Source organism: Schistocerca nitens, chromosome 2 (assembly GCF_023898315.1).
Source record: "Schistocerca nitens isolate TAMUIC-IGC-003100 chromosome 2, iqSchNite1.1, whole genome shotgun sequence".
Taxonomy (NCBI): domain Eukaryota; kingdom Metazoa; phylum Arthropoda; class Insecta; order Orthoptera; family Acrididae; genus Schistocerca; species Schistocerca nitens.
The window spans coordinates 34714324-34737438 of record NC_064615.1 but is presented as its reverse complement, the minus strand read 5'-3'; the positions used below and the strand labels follow the sequence as shown (position 1 = coordinate 34737438).

The following is a 23115-nucleotide window of genomic DNA, read 5'->3' as shown; positions in this document are numbered from 1 at the left end:
TAGTCACATTTTGTGACAAGGAGAGAAGAAGGAACATTACAAAAATTGGTAACATTATCTTCTGTTGTGTACCCAGCACATGACTGTGTGTCATTTGTGCAACAATGACTCATTAATTATAGTGCATGGTGATTTATTAGAAGTGACAAAGAATCCATTAATTCACCTGGTAAAACTATCTGAAATTAAAGATCAAATCTAAAATTTGGCTCAATTTCATGTATTCATTCCATGTGTCTTGGATAAGCACTATGAAGTTTTCTTTTAAAGAAACTACCAAGTACACCCATATATTTCATTAATAAGTGGAGGTGACATATGTACAGATAATGAACTTCATAACACACACAGATCAAAATGTGAAATACCTCACTGTTTTGTTTGGTTGAAAGCCTGTTATTGCTGGAACCAATGGCCTGCGTGATGCAGCAGTTCCTCGAAGAGGGAAGATGCCGTTCTGCTCCCTGTTCCCTGATTGATTCTGGCTTGGTGTCTGGTTTACTGGACTGCCAGAATTGGATCCTGCTGACGATTGTTGTTCAACGGTACCAGTAATAGGTGAACTAGTATTGGAACTTGAAGTATTTAGATGGACTAATCCACTTATTGGAGAAGCTGGCTGCGTAACATCTGGGCTGACGGGTCCACCCTCAGTTGAAGAATTTAGATGGGCTAATCCACTTGTTGGAGAAGTAGGCTGTGTAACATCTGGGCTGACAGACCCACCATCACTTGAAGAATTTGGATGGGCTAATCCACTTGTTGGAGAAGTAGGCTGTGTAACGTTTGAGCCAACAGGACCATTCTCACGCGAAGGTCTTGAAAGGACATGTGTCGGAATAATACTTGTATATTGCGGCCTATGAGGAAGGAAAACGGCATTAGTAACCACTAGTCCTAAATAAAAGAAAAACATTAATATAATCATTATTTAAATCTTAAATAAAAGATTGAACACAGAAACAATAAATTTATAGTATCTGCAACTCTATTTCATGATTTATTGCAGATTAGACACAAACTAAATTAAAATTCTCATAACGTTATCATACAAAACCTGCATTAGCAACATTTTCCATCACAAAAGGTTACCACCATCTTCTACAATACGCTATGTAGCTCTACACACACACACACACACACACACACACACACACACACACACACACACACACACACACTTATTGAGCACTTTGAAATGGTATCTTCACTTCAGCAAAAAGCTTTAATAGCAAAGGGACAGCTTTTGTAGAGGTGAAGTATATACTAAACAATACAAAATTCACACTGTAAAACTATTTTTTTTTACATGCTTCCAAGCTCTATGTTTTGTAAATACAGGATGCATAAATGAAGCAGACATACAAAATCAGCAACAAGTTTTTAAAATTCCTTCCAATGTACAGTAAATGAACACACAACCTCTGTATTACACATTATAAGCTGCTTTCCTTAATGTATGGCTCTGTTGCACATATCTAGTATAACACACTAGGTATCAACAGTTCATGTTTCATGGATATCAACAGCTCATGTTTCATCAATTTGTATACTGTTGATGTGTTATTTGTTCTCTACAATAGAATATTACTGCTCAACTGACACTGCTGGCATTACTGTGCAAATTACATGACAAGTGGAGAGCATTTTACTGTACTACAATTGAGCAGCATAGTGAACGCATTATTGTGGCCAAGATAGACATGAAGCCCACACCTACTACAGTAGTACAAGTTTATATGCCAACTAACTCTGCAGATGACGAAGAAATTGATGAAATGTATCATGAAATAAAAGAAATTATTCAGATAGTGAAGGGGGACGAAAATTTAATAGTCATGGGTGACTGGAATTCGGTAGTAGGAAAAGGAAGAGAAGGAAACGTAGTAGGTGAATATGGATTGGAGGGAAGAAATGAAAGAGGAAGCCGCCTGGTAGAATTTTGCACAGAGCGCAGCTTAATCATAGCTAACACTTGGTTCAAGAATCACGAAAGAAGGTTGTATACATGGAAGAAGCCTGGAGATATTGACAGGTTTCAGATAGATTATATAATGGTAAGACAGAGATTTAGGAACCAGGTTTTAAATTTTAAGACATTTCCAGGGGCAGATGTGGACTCTGATCACAATCTATTGGTTATGAACTGTAGATTAAAACTGAAGAAACTGCAAAAAGGTGGGAATTTAAGGAGATGGGACCTGGATAAACTGAAAGAACCAGAGGTTCTACAGAGTTTCAGGGAGAGCATAAGGGAACAATTGACAGGAACGGGGGAAAGAAATACAGTAGAAGAAGAATGGGTAGCTCTGAGGGATGAAGTAGTGAAGGCAGCAGAGGACCTAGTAGGTAAAAAGGCGAGGGCTAGTAGAAATCCTTGGGTAACGAAGAAATACTGAATTTAAAAACGAAAGGAGAATATATAAAAATGCAGTAAATAAAGCAAGCAAAAAGGAATACAAACGTCTCAAAAATGAGATCGACAGGAAGTGCAAAATGGCTAAGCAGGGATGGCTAGAGGACAAATGTAAGGATGTAGAGGCTTGTCTCACCAGGGGTAAGATAGATACTGCCTACAGGAAAATTAAAGAGACCTTTGGAGGAAAGAGAACCACTTGTATGAATATCAAGAGCTCAGATGGAAACCCAGTTCTAAGCAAAGAAGGGAAAGCAGAAAGGTGGAAGGAGTATATAGAGGGTCTATACAAGGGCGATGTACTTGAGGACAATATTATGGAAATGGAAGAGGATGTAGATGAAGATGGAATGGGAGATATGATACTGCGTGATGAGTTTGACAGAGCCCTGAGAGACCTGAGTCGAAACAAGGCCCCGGGAGTAGACAACATTCCATCAGAACTATTGACAGCCTTGGGAGAGCCAGTCCTGACAAAACTCTACCATCTGGTGAGCAAGATATACGAGACAGGCGAAGTACCCTCAGACTTCAAAAAGAATATATTATATTTCCAATCCCAAAGAAAGCAGGTGTCGACAGATGTGAAAATTACCGAACTATCAGTTTAATAAGTCACGGCTGCAAAATACTAACACGAATTCTTTACAGACGAATGGAAAAACTAGTAGAAGCCGACCTCGGGGAAGATCAGTTTGGATTCCGTAGAAAACACGTGAGGCAATATTGACCCTACGACTTATCTTAGAAGCTAGATTCTAGTGCTAGTGCTAGATGCTAGTTTCTAGCATTTGTAGACTTAGAGAAAGCTTTTGACAATGTTGACTGGAATACTCTCTTTCAAATTCTGAAGGTGACAGGGGTAAAATACGGGGAGCGAAAGGCTATTTACAACTTGTACAGAAACCAGATGGCAGTTATAAGAGTCGAGGGGCATGAAAGGGAAGCAGTGGTTGGAAAGGGAGTGAGACAGGGTTGTAGCCTCTCCCCAATGTTGTTCAATCTGTATACTGAGCAAGCAGTGAAGGAAACAAAAGAAAAATTCAGAGTAGGTATTAAAATCCATGGAGAAGATTTAAGGTACACTTGGTTACCTGATACCATTTCATTTTTGCTACCGGTATGTAGTGTTTAACAGCTGGGTCACAAAGACCCAATAATCTGTCCTCCTCCTCTGCATCTACATCTACATCCGTACTCTGCAAACCATCACAAAATGCATGGCAGAGAGTACATTCCATTTGTATCAGTTATTAGGGTTTCTTCCTGTTCCATTCACTTATCCAGTGTTTGAAAGCCTCTGTTCGTGTCATAGAGAAGGATGGTTCAAGGAAGGACATAGCTCTTAATATTTTTAGAGTTCAACTATATATAAATATGAGTGATGTTCTTGTAAGTTGATGTAACCTACATTCTTTAAACTGTCAAGGAAAGAATCTATTCCTGTGTCCAGCAGTGAATTGTGGTCAAGAACAGAACAAATTCAACTAAACATTCTTACCATAACTGACAAATTGTTTGGTCTCACCTTGTCAATACTTATCTCTAATCACCTTTACAGTGCTGCAACAGATATCTGTGTTATACTCTTGCTGTACATCAACTGTCAACACTCAGCAAATTCCTAGGAATTCGATATGCCACTGTTTTTCAAGAAGGAATGAAACACTAAGTGCCCATAACAACTACCTGAATTCGTAACTAACAGAGAACTGACTTGTCATTCGTTTTCTTTGATATTTTGTTTGGTCCCATGTTGCACACTCTTTATTAGGAAATACTTTAATGTGATCAGCAACAACACAGAAATTAACAACAACCGATTTAAACATCAATTATGTATGTATGTATGTATTGGCTTTCATTGTTATCAGTGAGCGTAATTGTACCTTATTGGAAGGATGGTAAATATTGCACTGCAGTGTTGTTAGCAAGAAGATAAAGTGTGTGTTTTACATGAAACAATGTACAGTATCAAATGCAAATGGAATTACAAAGAAAGCCCAGAACGAGGGAACACTACTAATAGGAAACCTTATCATTTGATAGTAGTACCCAATAAAAAGGTACACACATTCTGTGATATGAGAAACAATTACACAAGTGTATTAATGATGGCAACAACTCCACTAGAGATAAGTTAGAGACACACAGGCTCACGTAATAAAACTGATTTCTACATAATAAAATTGCACAGTTTTTTTAACATTTAAGGAAAGCCAACAATCATTTTCGAACTGCTGTATTAATTACATCTACCATCAATAACAAACATATTTACTAATTAAATTGAGGTAGTAGTGATCCTGGAGTGTTCAGGAAATACAGATGGAACAGATAAACTAAGGCACCCTATACAGCTCTAATTATGGAACAAGGAATGAAGAGGCCAACTGTTGATTTAAAATTTAAAAAAAAAAATCTCTCTGACCAGGTGCGAGTAGAACTCGCATACTAAGGGTTCCATATGAACTTAATTATGTATATAGACAGTTCATCCACTCTGGGAGTCGAGAATCTCAACAATTTATGCCAGTCATTGACATTGATATTGGCAAGATACTGGTCCCAGGGATTTCAAGAGTTTCAAGAATGTCTTAATTTCAACAATATAAATGTGACATTAAGTCATGCAGGAGGCAAGCAACCATTATTATAACAGTCGTCAGTAATTCTCCTTTCAGGTTGACTGGGTTGCAATAGTAAAAGTCAATCACCAGAGAAGGAGTGGCTTTATTGCTAATATGACGTGTTTCAGAATTTATCCTTCAACAGATTTCTAGGAGCAATTACTGCACGAAGAAACAGCATTTTAATTTATACACGAAATGAACATTCGCCAACTAGTCTATGAATGTCTGTTTCACATACAACTTGAAATGCCACAACTACATGCAGTAATTGCTCCTAGAAAACTGGTGATGGATAAATTCTGCAATGCTTCATATGAGCAGTAAAGTCATTCCTTGACTCGTGATTATTTTTTACCGCTGTGTTGCAGTCAGCCTGAATGCAAAACTACTGACTGTATTAATTTCAAGTTTGATGTCAGACAGCAAATGGCAAGAGAAATATTTTTTTCCATGTTATACAATTACTAATTAACAATTTCTTACTGTGAAACCTTTCTTCTTACCAAATTTCGTTATTGTAGATCAACAGGAAGTATCCTATGGGTTTTGATGAGTGACTGAGTATCAAAATATGTGACATAAATGGCCATGCCAACTGACTGCACAGACTTAGAAGATAACAATTATTATACTGCTGAGGGACCATAGACTTTAGTACGTAACATAAATTTCGAATTGATACATGTAGTTGTTCCTGAGAAAAAGGGATCTTAACAGACAAAAAACTTTTTTGTGTGGTATAATTACAGTTTTTGGATATTTTTTCCTTTGGTTGCACTGTGAAACCTTCGTTTTTGCCAAATTTGATTGATTCTAGGCCAACGGGAAGTACCCTATAGGTTTCAATGAGCAAATATCAAAATATACGACATAAATAAATGGCCATATCTTTTGAATGTTTTGACTTAGAAGCTTCAAATTTTTACACAGCCAAGAGACCATAAACCTCAGCATATTGTGTAAGTTTCAACCTGATATGTCAAGTTGAAAGGTTTTTTTAACAGTTGGACAGACAGATGAACAACAAAGCAATCCTACAAGTTTCATTTTTACCGATTGAGGCTTGGAATCCCAAAAATTATAAAATACTCACCATAAACATGAGGCAGATAGAAAGGATAAACAGTAAGAAATTTTTGGATGGAGCAATACATAAAATAAGGGAAAGGCAACCACTCTTCTATAGTGGACTTACATGTGCAGCACAAAGACACACACCATTTCTGTGCTCCACACACAAATCACTTACAGGTAAGTGATTGCTTTTTCCTTGTTTTACAAACAGTAAGAAATGTACAATATAAATGAAATTTGTGGTGGAAATGAAGGAAGAACAGTCAAAACAGAGGCAAGAAGTGTGTTGTTACATACTGGGACAAAAATAAACCAAAATTAAGAGTAGGAAAAACAGCATGCTAAATTAGCAAAGGAGGAGGAGCTGAATGCAGGAAGGTAAAAAGAAAAAGAGAACTGTGAATGCTAGTAGACACTGAATGAGTAGTGATTAAAGAGTTAATGAGGAAAAGGTGCTAACACCCCACTCTAAGACATTTGCACCCTCTACATAGGTTGAACACACATTCTTAATTGTCCAGAATTCAGCTCAGGTCACAACACTGAGGCTCTTTCCACCTTTCGAGGGAGTCTTAAACCAGTCTGTTCTACCTAGTGTCAATAGGCGGAAGGTAAAGAATTTTAGTGACCCAAATGGGGGGAAAAGGTAGGTAGGTATGAAGGTCGGCACTGTGCAGGAGTAGGGAGAGCAATTCTACGCAGATGGAGAAGAAATCTGGCCGCTAATGGTGCAACACCACAGCAACGACTACCAAAAAGTCTTGTGCACTGCTTTCTTGCAGTTGAGTATAGGCCAGCCACACTAGACCACCTCGGCCCCTGCCTACTGGAACGAGAGAGGGCCCACTCGTAATCACAGCACTGGAGGCTGCAGTTATCCCAAGACATCAGCTAACATGATAACAGGCTGCTGATATTGCCTGCTGCTTTCACCACAGGCAAATTACATAAACAAGGTATTAAGGAAGTCCTCTATGAGGCGAGTGGCAATCTATCTTTTTCATAATGTTGTAATTAAAGAACAAGAATGATTATGTTCATACAAAACTTTCCAGTCTCATTATCTGACAACTAAACACCCTAACTTCATTTTTATTCATAGCACATATGGCAGCAATTTATTAAAAATAGGTGCCATTTTCCACTTCTGCTGTAATAATTTTATTAGTTCACAACTAGTTTCAAGCTGTCAAATCATAAGTAAACACCAATAGAAGACACAAATTTAAAAGACACTACCATTTCAATACATATCTTATAGCTTTCTATCACAGAACTCCAAAAACACTTGAGAAAGTTCCTTTGCTCCGAGTAATTAAATTTTTGAATGGTGGGCTCCATGTGGTTCCCAAGTTGTGCAGCGACCGTAAACCACAAAATTACCAAATATGCAGCAACCAGCTGCAAAATCATGTTTTATTTATTCACTTTTGCAAATTGATTTCAACTGATTAACAGCCATCATCAGTGCACATCAGGGCACATATTGGTTGAAAGCACTGATGATGGCGGTTAATCAGTTGAAATCGATTTGCAAAAGTGAATAAATAAAACATGATTTTGCAGCTGGTTGCTGCATATTTGGTAATTTAATTAAATTTTACAGCAGTCTCTAACATAGTATTGAGTATCATTTAAGAGTGTGTGTGTGTGTGTGTGTGTGTGTGTGTGTGTGTGTGTGTGTGTGTGCGCGCGCGCGCGCCTCTTTCTACAGCAGTTGATTCACAGTATCAATGAGCAGTTCCCTAATAATGACTGGGCAAATAATTCCAAGTACATTGTAATGTGGGAAGTATTCAATGAGTGGACTATGTCCAAAGCATGATTCTGCTCTTTAGGATGAGTTTAATGACCTTGCTATTGATGTAAATGAACTTAGTACACCACATTCAGTACTTCAAGTTATAGAAAAAGCCATAAGAAGTTGTTACATTATAAATGGTGACCATGCCGTCAGGACTTGTCTGACTGATTAGTCATGAATATTTGGCTTGAACCTGTAGAGGAAATATCTCAAGACCAAAATATTGAACAAGAAATTACCTACATAAGTCATAATAGCAACTATTAGAAATGGGATAGAGTGAAGTAAAAATAGATGTAGTTGATGTAATGGAAAGTGCCAGGAGCCAGTTGACTGACCACTGGCAGTCAACTGACTAGTACAGATCCATAACTGATAGCTCTACGTCAACAGTTACTAAATGCCACAAGATCAATGAATTCTAAGTTGAATACTAATAAAGAATATCTAGGGTCCAAAAGAGAAACAATAAATATGACATTAGGTGATGTTGAATTAAAGATAAATACTTTGCAATCAGAAATGTATGTATTCACATCAGAGGTGAATCCAGAATCAATAAATTCGAAACAGAAATGGAGAAAGAAATAAGGACAAACACAAATACCTTTAAGACAAAGTCAAAACAGGATGTAGAACTGAATTTGTGTTCCATGAAAGAACAGGTGGAAAGCAGGTTTAAAGTAACTAAAATGCTTAACACCAAAACAGGTACAGAGGCCATCAGGAAAGACATTAAGAAAACAAATAACTGAATGACAGAACTACAGGAAAGGGTAGAGACTCAATGTTAGGGGAGAGTTAATGAACAACAAATGTGAAATCTATCAGGTGAGATCAAGTAACAGGCACTAATCTCGAATTAAATGTGAACAGGAGATATTGCCAGATTAACTTCATCTATTGGAGATGGATAGAAAATTTGATCCACAAGGAGATGTTCAGCCTATGGTATTTATACAGGATGAATCACCTACAACTTGCACCACAAATATTGCAGAAATGGAAAGTGCTGTTGATGTGTGGGTTTCACAGAATGTATTGGTAGTCAGAGCATGTATTGGTATCCAATAAACAGATTGTAATAATACTTATAAAGGGTGCATTTTGTGCAAAAGTATACTTTTTTAAATGGACCAATGCCTATTGACATTAACAAACTAAAAGTAGGATAAATTACAATGTCAGGGGTGTTTGTTGCAGGATTGTAGTGCAAGACATTTACAACATATCATATTTTGAAAAATTGCCTCACTTTGTGCCATTCAACCTGTATAGTTCCTAGGTACAATGTTGTTATGTTTCCATACAGTGTGCTTGTGTGTTCCTTGAGTGCACTGTGACTTGCTGGTCAGTCTGTGACAGTCCAAGCAGTAGGTACTGAGTGGACGTTGGCTTTACCAATGCAGTTCGTTCTTGCACAGTGCATGTGACAAGATATCCCAATAGATGTCAACCACCTCGGAAATTATTTATCAAGCTCTTCAGTTATGAGAAAGTGATAGTGTAACACATACACAATGTAACAGAAGGAAACAAGTGGTGACAGAAGACTGAGAAATTAAGTTCTTGCTGCTATTGCAGTTGATCCACAAGTTAGCTCCTGCACAATCGCACACACAAGTGGCAAGAGTCAGGCAAGCGCCCTATGCATTCTCCATTGACATAGGTTCCATCCGTACCACATCTCTCTCCATCAAGAGGTGCATGTAAACAATTACAAGAATCATGTTAACTTCTGTATATAAACATTAAGACAGGATGATCCTGATGTAACATGTATCTTGTTTAATGATGAAGCCACATTTACCAATCATGGCCAGGTAATACGCCAAAAAATGCACTATTGATCTGTTGACAACCCCATTGGCTTTGTCAGGTGGGACATCGGCATCCATGGAGTGTACACATGTTGTGTGAAATAGTGAAGCATCAGATCATGGGCCACATTTCATAGACGGAACACTGAATGCGCACAAGTGCAATAGCCTCCTAACAGACCATCTTCCATGGATGCTAGAAGATGTTCCTCTGCAGACTAGGAGGAACCTATGGTACCAACACAATGGCTGTCAAGCCCATAGTGCACGAAGTATTACAGGATGTCTTCACAAATTGTTTCCAAATTGCTGGATTTGATACAGAGAACCTGTACTTGACTGGTTCATTCCCTGGATATGATGCCAGAAGACTTTTTTCTGTGGGGAAACTTGACACATGCCGTCAAATGCCATCAACAAGGACATACCAACTACACCCGACAATATGCAATGATTTATTACTGCAGCCTGCTTGGACATCTCCACTGAAATGTTAGTATATGTGCAGCAGTCGTTCCATACCAGCATGTATTGCTGCTGCCGGTGGTTCATTCTGAACACAACCTGTGATGCTCAGTTGTCCCATAACTCATGAGAATCCACATAACTAGTGTATGCAGTTGTGCTGTTCCTTAGTGTGTGCTACCACAGATATTGTAAAAGTGTCAGTGTGGGAACTTTTCAAAATATGGTGTCTTGTAAACGACTTTCACTATAATCTAGCAACAACCACTACTGATATTCTAGCTTACCTTGCTTTTAATTTATTAATGCCAATAGCTGCTGCTCCACTTAAAAAAGTGTATGTTTGCACAAAAATACACTTTCTAAAAAGTATTATAACAATCTGTTTATTAGCTAACAACATATGCCCCTGATTACCAACCCATTCTCTGAAAAGCACAAATCAACAGCACTTTCCATTTATGCAATATTTGCAGAGCAAGTTCACTCTGTGCTTGAGCACAGGATTTGTTTGCCAGAAGAGTGCATAGAAATAGAAAAGATCAGACTACAGGAACAACACCTGGCAGGAGAGGCACAAGGATGGGCAGTCAAGGTGCTGGTCAGATGCGATACATTTGATGAATTCATGATAAGGTTTTGATCCAATTACTAGTCTATGGAGAAGCAAAGAGAGAAATGAATGGATTTTATAGATGCTTCAGAGTATAAAAGGAACTTTAGATAGGCCATGTAAGAATGTTGTGAAAGGTTGTGTAGGATATTAGAATACCTCAACCAACCTGTCAGTGAAGAAGTCATTATCTGTTGTCTATGTAAGAAGTTCCCAAGGAAGTACCGAAGAATGTGAGCATTACTGACTGCAATGCACAGCAATTTTTGAGCTGTGTAAATGAAGTCAATGGCTGGTATGGGTGAGTGCATGTTGAGTTCCAAGAGAAAGTGGAATACTGAGGAATGTTACACCTAATTATGAATACGGCATGCGAGCTACCACTACAAATCACGGACATGATGCTAGAGGTAGAGGTAGAATTGGTCTCCATCAAAATAGTAGGTCTTGCTCAGCAAATGGCAAGCAGGCTCAGAAACAGGTGACCCTGATGCAGAAACAAGGAGACAACCGCGTTTGGATCATGAAAGCTAAAGGTACGGCACGGCTTACACAGGTAGGTGGATGGGATAAACCTTGTACCTGAGTCACAAAGACAGGCAGATTGCAAAATAATATGTATCAGTATGCATGAGAAAAAGCTAATAAATACAAGCATAGAACATTTAATTCAGTAGGAAGACATTTGGACAGTTGGGCTTGACAAAGTGGAAAGACGGAATATAAGGGAGACTGAAGCACATATGACAATGGATATTGTGAACAATGAAAGGCAAATGCACCCAGGAGGAAGTTCTGCAGAACAGGGGGGTGGAGGTAAGCTGTGTACCACTGCAGACGATTTAGTGGAGAACTGAGAAGGAGAAAAGGGAGCAGAGAAGAAAGTGAAAAGGAGAAATAAGATAGACGATTCAAATTTAGGAGGAGTATATAACTGTTATGATGTTTCAAGTATTGATAAGTACGGTAGTGAGTTGGAAGAGGAATCTGAAATTGAGGATGACAAAAAGGATTTAGAGATTAGGGCCATAGTCCATAAGCTTGCAACACATCCAGAGCAGAAGAGCTTTCGAGACAGATAACTGGTAATGATGAAAGTAGGTTCAACAATATGCAACAAAAATATATATACAACCAATGGGAGATAATAATACAAATAAATACGACTGTCAGGGAGTGGAAGGATGTAGAATTAGTGAGCTACATGTCTATACAGAAAGGGAGAAAAAAGTAGCCAGCAGCTGAGGAGAAATGAATACCCAGGTGACGAGTCCAGAAATGGGACAGAAGGTTGGACATTATTTCGTAAGGGAAGAGAACTAACTAAAAGTTAACTAACTAAACCATACTTACTGTATGTTTCTGCTTCAGTCTAGACGGGTTACTTTTTTTCCAATGTTGTTTGCAAACATTGTTACTTCTTTGGTGAAAATACTGAGTAAATGTGCGAAGATGGCCTATTAAGCGGAAAACCGTTTAACACAATAAAAGTAATATTGCAGAACAAAAGCAAACTGGTGCTTTTCATTTATTATAATGTTGTTCTACCAAGAACTGATGAAAGATTCTGTTAACATGATAACTAAAAGTTTATTCATTAGTAACTAACAGAGAAATGGTGACCAGCCACATGGTAGTAAATAGTATAGAATGAAACAGTTCGCAAAAGCAGTGTGGGTTAGAAGAAAGAGAGAACGACTGAAGAGCATTTCTTGGAAGAGGTGGTAAATTCAGAAAATATAAGGATGGGGGAATCTTTCATCAAAGTGAAGATTTTTAACAGTGTAGAAAACGGACAACTGATACTGGAAAAGAAGTAAGTTCCATTTCTGAGTGTATGTATTAATAGATTAGGGAACAGGATAAAATTGTGTAAATATTTGTGATTGAAGTAAAGACAGTGGAAGCCACTGACAAACTGAGTAAACCTATTAAGAAAAAACTACATGTGGTTTTTTATATACAGCACATGTTGCCGAAACAAGAACTTTTGTCATCTCTGAGTGAACATCTGATTTTTTGTATAATTGCTTAACTAAATAATGCATAGAAATTAACAACAATGGAAAGACCTGGGTAGAATGAAACATAAAATATGGGAAAGGTGACCATTCAGCTACAAGGGTTGGAAAAAAATATGGAAACATCATGAGAAACACTTGTTCGAACATGAATGCAAATGCCAGCCAGCATGCAAGTTGTGCTGTTGTATCTGACCATGAATGGCAACTGTGCAATGTCCTCTATGGGTTGCAAGTGTCGATCATTGTCAGAACAGTGTTTTCTGTGCTTGTGAGAACATGATGTTGGAGCTATGTGAATTTGAACTTGGGCAACTTGTTGGGTGTTCATATTGCTGGTGCTTCCTTAACCAACATAGCTGAAGTACTTTGTGTTTCAAGAGACATTGTATTGAAGATTTATACTGCATACAGGGAAAGTGGAAGAATATCGCTACGTCACAACAAGGACAAAAGTGTGTCCTGAGTAATCATGACAGATGGTCACTGAAAAGAAAAGTGATGAAAATAAGGTGACACCAGCTGCAAAAAGTCACTGCAGAACTGAATCTAGCACTCACAAATCGTGCCAGCACCAAAACAACACTAAAGGAGCTCCAGAAATTGCAGGGTGAGCTGGAATTCCAAAACCATTCAACACTGGTGCAAGTACCCACAGCAAGAAAATGTGCTGAAGTCATAAAAATCTGGGATTATGGAGTAACGGAAGGAAGTCATTTAGCAGGATGACTTGTTTCACGCTGTTTCCAACTTCTGGTTGGATTTTGTATCTTCAAAGAAAAAAAAATAAGTTATTGCTTTCAGATCTAGGAGCCAATTTCCAGCAAAATAGCAACAAATGATAAGAAAATACAAAGGGTAAACTAGTGCCATATCGTAGGAAATACTATCAAATTTATGACAGAAAAGGAGATACAAAAGAAAGCTAAAAGATTTAATTGTGTTAACAGAACAATGTGTAAAACATTCAGAACTGAAGTAAGAGACGAAACGCTACCCAAGTTCCACAAAACAATGTCAGTGCAGACTACGACATTTGGGAGTGAATCACTGCCTATAACAAAAATAAATGAATAAAGAATAAAAGCACTGCACACTGGAGATATGACTACTCAGAAGTGTAGCTTGGTGCACACTGAAAGGAGGTTGGTTGCTGACATCAGTGAAGATCAGGGAGCGAAAAGGTTAAATGAGCGGACTAAGGAATGCAGGAATGACTGAATGGACAATGTCACAAGAATGGAAGATGACAGGATACATGAAATAATTATGAATTATTGCCCAGTGGGCAATATGTCTTTAAGAAGACTGAGGAAAACATGGAAAGGTCAATAATTTCAATAAAGAGGAGATGTAACAGATAAATGCCTGATACATTCTAAAAATATGATTTTTTTAAAGTAACAGTGATGTAATAAGTTTTGAAGTTAAATATAAGATCCTGGTCCAGTGTAAGAGGTGTCCTGAAAGCATTAATCTGGTCAGGTTAAAAAAATAAATAAATACAATATTTACATACACTATCATAAATATAAAAATAATTATCTAAGTACATACTCTTCCTATGATAAAGTACAATATTCAGTAAGGCTGAACTTGGACGGAGAGTCACTGAGTCAAAGACGTGATCTGCAAGCTAAATCAGTGAGTGAGCCAAGAGCACAGACAGCAGGGTGATTCCAAAGTTGCTTTGTAACCTATTAAATTCAATAGGGATCGGACAGAGATCGAGATAGGCTGCTGCGAGGCATCAGCCGATGATTGGGTCAACAGCACACTCCGAGTGTGTCAAAAGATAAGAAGTAACAATTCATTTAGTATGTAAACATTATTGAGCTTCTGAAATTTTAGGCTTTCTTTTCAGATCAAGAGCAAAAATGTACAGTGTAAACGATAACTGTTTATGAAACTTCCTGGCAGATTAAAACTGTGTGCCCGACCGAGACTCGAACTCGGGACCTTTGCCTTTCGCGGGCAAGTGCTCTACCATCTGAGCTACCGAAGCACGACTCATGCCCGGCCTCACAGCTTTACTTCTGCCAGTATCTCGTCTCCTACCTTCCAAACTTTAGCTGTGAGGCCGGGCGTGAGTCGTGCTTCGGTATCTCAGATGGTAGAGCACTTGCCCGCGAAAGGCAAAGGTCCCGAGTTCGAGTCTCGGTCGGGCACACAGTTTTAATCTGCCAGGAAGTTTCATATCAGCGCACACTCCGCTGCAGAGTGAAAATCTCATTCTGGAAACATCCCCCAGGCTGTGGCTAAGCCATGTCTCCGCAATATCCTTTCTTTCAGGAGTGCTAGTTCTGCAAGGTTCGCAGGAGAGCTTCTGTAAAGTTTGGAAGGTAGGAGACGAGATACTGGCAGAAGTAAAGCTGTGAGGCCGGACGTGAGTCGTGCTTCGGTAGCTCAGATGGTAGAGCACTTGCCCACGAAAGGCAAAGGTCCCGAGTTCGAGTCTCGGTCGGGCACACAGTTTTAATCTGCCAGGAAGTTTCATATCAGCGCACACTCCGCTGCAGAGTGAAAATCTCATTCTGATAACTGTTTACTATGTACTACAGTAGTGTCGAGGAAGTCCAGATGAAGAATTTGATATTGGACACTTGTGGTCTATCAACTTGAGAAACTACCTCAAATTAGCTAAAAAAAAAAAACCTAAATTAAGGAGCGTGCACACTGCACAAAGTCTTCAGTATTCTCTTGTTCTCTTCATGCTAACTATTAGTCCTAGAGAAAAAAATGAATAGGATCTTTCATAGGAAATTTAATGTAGTTGAATTTTGTACTAGGGTAGATTTTTGTTAAATGTCACAATTTGGAGTTTTTCAAGGAAAACATAAAAGTGGCATACAAATTATATTAAATATCCTACAAAGAAGGCTTTTTCCCCCCTCTAGGATTAGTAGTATGTGTGAACAGAACGAGAGATTACTGAAAATCCTACATGAAATGCATGTGCTGTAGCTTAGGTAATTTTCATAGTCCAGTATGAATTTGTTTCCCATATTATAGACTACAAGTGCTCTGCATCAAACATTTTCTTATCAACTTCCTCAACAACACTGTGGTACTTTGTAAACAGTTATCATTTACAGCCAGTATAAGGTGCAAAGCATTTCCTGTGTTAACGCACTGTTCTGAAGAATTTAGCTTTCTTCGTTTTCGGTTCTTTTCACTGCTAAGAAAAGCTGCACTCCCTAGAAAGATGCACAAATCAATATATGTAAATGATCAATAGCACATTTTTTTGTGGCCTGGGAAATGTTTCCTTCAGCATGTGGTGCATAGGGTGCTGTTGAAGAAGCCTGCTACAGAATCTTTGTTCTGGTCACTATTGTCACCACAGAGAGAGAGTTAGGATCAAATGAGCTAATGCTATTTTTTTTCCAAGTCTCCGACGGATTACACCTTAGAAGGATCTGGCACTTCGGATCAGTTCAGGAGTGGATCGCCCATCCCTGACAACAGCAGTGTCCAGCTGATGGGAAAAGAAAACCAGGAAAAAAGAGGCAGAAGGAATGTAGGGGCAGCAGGAAGAGTAAGGAACAGGAGGGAGGGGGGGGAGGGGGGGGGAGCAGGCAAGAGCAAAGGTTGTCCAGGAGGCACTGTGTGTGATGGGGCACCAGTACTGCTGCCAACCTGTCTCATTCCACATGCCATATCAGAATCTTGACACATTTGGGGCAACAACAGGAGAAGAACAGACACACAGGAAAAGGAGAAACAGAATGGCACAAAAGACCAGACAAAAGACAAGGAAACAGAGGAGGTGGGAACTTGGCTGCATGGAAGCAAGGCCGGAGATCTCCTAAACCTAAGCCAATGCTAACCAAGGGACTCCAATTCCACAAGGAATTCCCCCCCCCACCCAATAACTTTCCATGGTAAGTCTTCACAGTGGACCAAAATGTATTCATTAATAAAGCAGGCAAAGTACAGAAATACTCTGCACCAAGCAGACTAAATTAAAGCCCTTCTCCTGCACGCACGCACACACACACACACACACACACACACACACACACACACACACACACAAAAGCGCGCGCGCGCTTCCTACCCAAAACATAATGAAAAGTAATCTTGGTTTACAATTTCAAAGTACAATTCTCTTGGTAATTGATCTCATTCAACATGAACATGTCATTTGAAATATTTACGCAGACAACTGATCATGTACAAGGTTACAGAGCTTTATGGCATCAACTCAATGTAATTCTCGAAGTGCTTTAGAAATGTGTTATAATTTTGCTCATTTTAGTAAATCTGGTTAATATAACAGTGTCTATATCTCCCATGGTTTGATAACTGAACTGCAATTAATATTGGGTTCACGTGTTTTATTGTGATTATGTCCCATATGATTTGACCACTTTTTCACCTTCACATTTCTAAATATGAAAATACACGGGGGAAACACACACACACACACACACACACACACACACACACACACACACACACACCATGAAATACTCCTATCCTGTGATATGTAATTTCTTTATTTTTTTTTTAATGCTGAAGCATATTAGCGTGAATCTTCCACAGAGATTATTTTTGAGAGGCCCCCTGTGTCCTTGAGATTTATGTTGAAACTTGTCAAAATCAGTAGGATGTAGGATCTAGCATCACCTTTTAAATATTATACAAAATATGAGACTGGAACAGGAATTTTAATAAACAAAATTTGTCCTTGGAGACGTCAACACCAAATTACCTTGTTGGCCTAAACCACTGAGTAGTTTTGGTGTGATGATTTACGTAATAAAGCCAACCGTCGGAAGTTCTTCGCTCTTCCCATCCCTCGGGGAGGTCCTCAGGGCAACTGAGGTCTCCCAGAGGATCCACAACAGCATTGTGGCCACCACCTGCGACACCACTGTGGCCATCACGGGAGAGCAAAGAAACTACAATTTGACCTTTCACTGGATCGGGACTGTCTAAGCTTAACTTGCACAAATCCAAGCGCTGATCTGCAAAAATTATACAACACAAACATATAACTGACAATATTTAATGGCATAGTAGCATAAAGTCAGTCAAGAGTTTTATCCCATATATTACTTCATAAAGTAGGTTCTCAGCATCTTACATTGTACTACCACTGTGCTAGCTACTATAATGTGCAAGTTTTCAAAGTGAGTTTCTGCCTTTCAACGTACGATTTGAGAACTTTCAGCTGAAAATTACTTATGATGGTTAGATCTCAACTACATTACCACGACACTACAGAAATGAGATTACCTACTTTACTGTGGAACTATTTGTTATGGTGTATTATTGTAGGACCATTTCTCACCCTTAAATTGTGGCCTTGCACAGTGACAATTCATCGTAATTGATAAATGTGAGAAGCAATCGACATGAGGTTTATTACACTTGCGACTGCCCTCTTCAGAAAAAGGAGGGAGTCTACATACTGTAATATTTTGAGCAATGGAAGGGCTGAGTGCAGTACTGCTCATCCACTGGAACTGAATAGATCTATTGAGAAGAAACTTTTGATGAAATACGAGGGCGGTTCAGAAAGTAACCTCCGATTGGTCACAGTGCGGGTTGTGGGGGGAGTAGCGACGCCATCTGTGCGTTCACGCACTCAACAGGTCAGTCGGCATCAAGCCGTGGTCGAGTGAACGTCGTACCTGCGCTAGTTTAGTTTTTGTGGCAGTTTGGAATGTGTGCTGCAATAGAAAACCCCGCCAAATGTGAAGTGCGTGCTGTCATAAGGTTTTTTACAGCCAAAGGATATTCTGCAGCAGCTATTCATCGTGAGCTTTGTGCCGTGTACGGACCAAGAGTTATGAGTGAAGGAGTTGTCCGTGAATGGGTACGTTTATTTAAAAGTGGACGAGAAAACGTTCATGATGAAGAGAGGAGTGGTAGACCATCATTGGTGACTGACGAACTCGTTCAGACAGTTGATGCAAAAGTTCGTGAAAATCGACGTTTCTCAATGTCGGAGTTGTCTACTGGTTTTCCACAGATTTCTAAGACTCTCTTGTACGAGATAGTGACAGCAAGATTGGGTTACCGTAAGTTCTGTGCACGATGGGTGCCCAAAATTCTTACCGACCACCACAAAACTCAAAGAATGGCCTCTGCATTAGACTTTCTGTCACGTTATGAGGACGAAGGAGAACCATTGTTAAACAGAATCGTGACCGGTGACGAAACCTGGATTAAGTATGTGAACCCTGAGACAAAAGAACAATCAAAGATGTGGGCACATTCAAATTCGCCTACCAAACCAAGAAAAGCCTCGCAAGATTTTTCTGCCAGAAAACTGATGGCAACGGTGTTTTGGGATGCCAAAGGGGTGTTGTTGGTTGAATTCATGGAACGTGGTACGACCATTAATCAAGACGTGTACTGTGAAACAATAAAAAAGTTACGATGGGCTATACAGAACAAATGCCGTGGTATGCTGACTTCCGGTATCGTTTTTTTGCACGATAACGCCCGTCCTCACTCTGCTCGCAGAACAACGGCCCTTCTTGAGTCCTTCAAGTGGGACATTATCAACCATCCACCTTACAGCCCAGACCTGGCGCCAAGTGATTATCAACTCTTCATGCATTTGAAGAAATGGCTCGGGTCACAGCGGTTTGATGACGACGAAGAGCTCAAAGATGCGGTCACAGGCTGGCTCCAGGCACAAGCGGGTGATTTTTATGCAGAAGGAATTTCAAAGCTTGTGAAGAGATACGATAAGTGCCTCAATCGCTATGGAGACTATGTAGAAAAATAGTGCAAAGATGTAGTTGTAAGATGTATATATTAAAATATTTTTATTTAACTTGGTATATTTTTTGAAATCAACCGGAGGTTACTTTCTGAACGGCCCTCGTATTATTAAAATGAAATGACAAATAGTTCTTTAATAATGCAAGTAGTCTTATTTCTATAAGTTAAGACAGTTTTTAGTTTTAATTCATTATTAAGTACAAATATATTGTATCTTACGAAAACTATCTTCAGTAGATCAAAAGGGTGTGAACATAGTCCGACAAGAATTATAAGAACATATATTCATATATTTCATCATTAAAAGTTTGCTTAGTGACTAGTTCAATAGAATGGTGTGCAGTCTGTGCAAACCCTAACATAATTTTGTGAAGATCCTACTGAGCAAACGGAGCAATTTTCTTATTGCTTCTCACCTCAATCCTTCCCAATTCACTGAGTTTTTATAAATATGTACTAATTTAACCAAATTATATTGATATATACTGACCAGATGTACAGCTACACTCCTTCTACAAGTTAACAATTGCAAGCTTAAAGAACCTACTTTCCTTTTGTTGCACCTTTTGTGGAAGGAAGTTTTAAGTGTTAAAAGGTGCCATCAACACAAATTCTTCAAGATAGTTAACTACCTCAATTTGGCGATCACAGGGAAGTGCACTGACCACAACTTCACCTTCTGGATGATACGTAAATCTACTACAACTCTGAATTTCTTTTAAAAAACAAGTCTCCCAAGACTCATATAATGTTGCCAACAGTATCTTTTAAGTGAACAATGATGATCAAAGCATTAGCATTTTGGTAAATTGATAGTACATGTTACACATACCTCCATCTACTTTAATGATACACAATTATATAACCAGTACCTTCAGAAGGCACAATGTGTAGTACATGAAAACGTTTATATGACACACTAACCAGCTTTCAGAACTAATACGGTCTTCCTTGGAAAGGAAGGAGGACTGGTTGGGTGAGGGTAGGTCACCTAGATACCAGGGTGACAGGGATTCACCTGTAGTGAGGATAAAGGTAGCTTAATAAGGCTGTTCATGGATGATGTGTAGATGTGTAAATAGGAATTTTGCCCCACCAGAGAATTGCATTGAAATGCAGGGAGAATTGCACTTCGCGCAACACCTTTTTTCCTCTATATCCCACAAACACCACAGAAGTTATTCCCTGATGTCTTAACATGTCCTACCACCCTCTCCTTTCTTCTTGTCAGTATCTTCCAAATGCCCCTTTCTTCATCAGTTCTGCTTTTAATCACTTAATTCAGTTTCTTATTAGTCCACCTAATTTTCAACATTCTTCTACATTGAAGCACCAATGTCCTAAAAATTGATATGTTTCCACTACAGTGAGTGGATCGCCATTAAAATAAAGTTCTGGTTCCGGATGAACGGTACGACACCGTCGGAAGTGTCTAACACATGCCTTTGTGGCCAAAAACTGGAAGCCGTGGGCTAGAGCCCACGATTGTGCCTTGTGGATGGCTCCCTGTAAGTGCCGCTCAGCAACACCAGTACTGGTGGAGCAGTACGAAATGCAGAAGTTTTATGCATACAGAGAGGGTGAGACAGACAGCCCCACAGCTGCTGCTAGACCATTAATGGCTACTAAAAATAGACACACACTCAATACAGAGCCCTGTGGGACCCCATTCTCCTCAATATGGGGCGAACTATGGGATGCACCAACTTGAACACGGAAAGTAGGTAGTGACAGGAAATTCTGGATAAAAATCGGGAGCGGGCCTCGGTGACCACACTCGTATAATGTGGTGAGGATATGATGTTGCCAGGTGGTGTCATTGGTGTCGTGTGCTTTTTGTAAATCAAAAAAGACGGAAACCAGGTGTTGGCATCTGGAAAAGGCTGTTCGGATGGCAGACTCAAGGGACACAAGATTATCAGTGGTAGAGCAACCCAGGCAGAAACCGCCCTGGCACGGAGCCAATAGGCCACATGACTCCAGGACGCAACCCAACCACTGACACACCATACGTTCCAGCAGCTGACAAAGAACGTTGGCGAAGCTGATGGGCCGATAGCTATCCACATCAAGTGGGTTTTTGTCGTGTTTGAGCACTGATACGATGGTGCTCTCCAACCAGTGCAATGGAAAGACGCCATCACACCAGATCTGGTTGCGGATCCGAACTGGCCCAGGAGATGTGTTGGGGCAATGTGCAAGGGAACTGATAAGCTCCCACTCTGTAAATGGGGCATTGTAGGATTCATTGTGGCTTGTAATGAACGAAAGAACTTTCCCTTCCCTCTGTCATTTGAGAGTGCGAAAGGCTGGGGGGCTAATTCTCTGACACAGAGGCTCGAGCATAGCGCTCAGCAAAGTGCTCTGCAATCGCGTTTGCATCGATAGATAACACATCATTTATGTTAACACCAGGAACACCTGTTGGGGTCTGGTACGCAAAAACTTGTTTGATATTTGCCCAGACTTGGGAAGGTGACGTATGGCACCCAATGGTCGAGACATACCTCTCCCAACACTCCTGTTTCAGTCATTTGATAAGTTGGCGAAACAGGCACGGAGTCGTTTACAGGCTATGAGGTGCTCCAAGGAAGGGTGCCACTTATAGTGCTGTAGAGCTCGTCAATGCTCCTTAATTGCCTCAGCGACTTCTGGTGACCACCAAGGGACTGTCTTTTGACGGGGGCACTCTAATGAACAAGGTAACGCGTTTTCCGCCACAGAAACGATCGTTGTAGTTACGTGCTCAACCACCAAATCGATGTTATTGTGTGGGGCAGATTCAACGGTGACAGCAGAGGTGACGGCTTCCCAGTCCACCTTGTTTAAAGCGAATCTGAGCAGGCGTCCGTGGGCCTGACGCCAGGGCAGTGACAGGAAGATGGGGAAGTGGTCACTACCACACAGGTCATCATGTTCTCTCCAGTGGATAGATGGGAGAAGTCCTGGGCTGCAAATTGATAAATCAATGGCCGAGTAACTACCTCGAGCCACACTGAATGTCTGGCAGCCCCAGTATTTAAGAGCCAGAGGTCGAACTGAAACAGCGAAGTTTCTACAACTCTGCCTTGGCCAGTAAGCACTGTGCCACCCCACAAGGGGTTAAGGTATTAAAATCTCCCAAAAGTAGGAAAGATTTAGGGAACTGATCAATTAGTGCAGCCAATGCATTCAGGGGTACTGCATCATCTGGAGGAAGATATACATTACAGATAGTTATTTCCTGTGTCGTCCTTATCCTGACAGCCACAGCTTCAAGAGGGGTTTGAAGGGGCCCAGGTTCACTGCACACTGAGTTCAGGACATAGACACAAACTCCACCTGACACACTATTGCTATGGTTCCTGTAATATCCCTTATAGCCATGGAGGGCAGGGGTCCGCATTGCCGGGAATTAGGTTTCCTGGAGGGCAGTGCAGAAAGCAGGTGTAAAGCTTAACAGTTGCTGTAGCTCAGCCAGGTGGTGGAAAAACCCGCTGCAATTCCACTGGAGGATGACGTTATCGTGTGGCTGGGAAGTCGCGA

General features: G+C 39.9%; 1 protein-coding gene across 1 annotated transcript in view; it reads right to left on the bottom strand.

The window, feature by feature from the left end:
• The window catches only part of LOC126235699 (E3 ubiquitin-protein ligase SMURF1), a 177320-nt gene that overhangs the window by 92653 nt on the left and 61552 nt on the right, over positions 1–23115 (bottom strand). The window contains exons 5-6 of the mRNA XM_049944453.1: positions 17564–17819; positions 369–860 (exon numbers count right to left, since the gene is read on the bottom strand). Coding sequence (XP_049800410.1) covers positions 369–860; positions 17564–17819 — 748 coding nt within the window. The remainder of the gene's footprint in view (positions 1–368; positions 861–17563; positions 17820–23115) is intronic.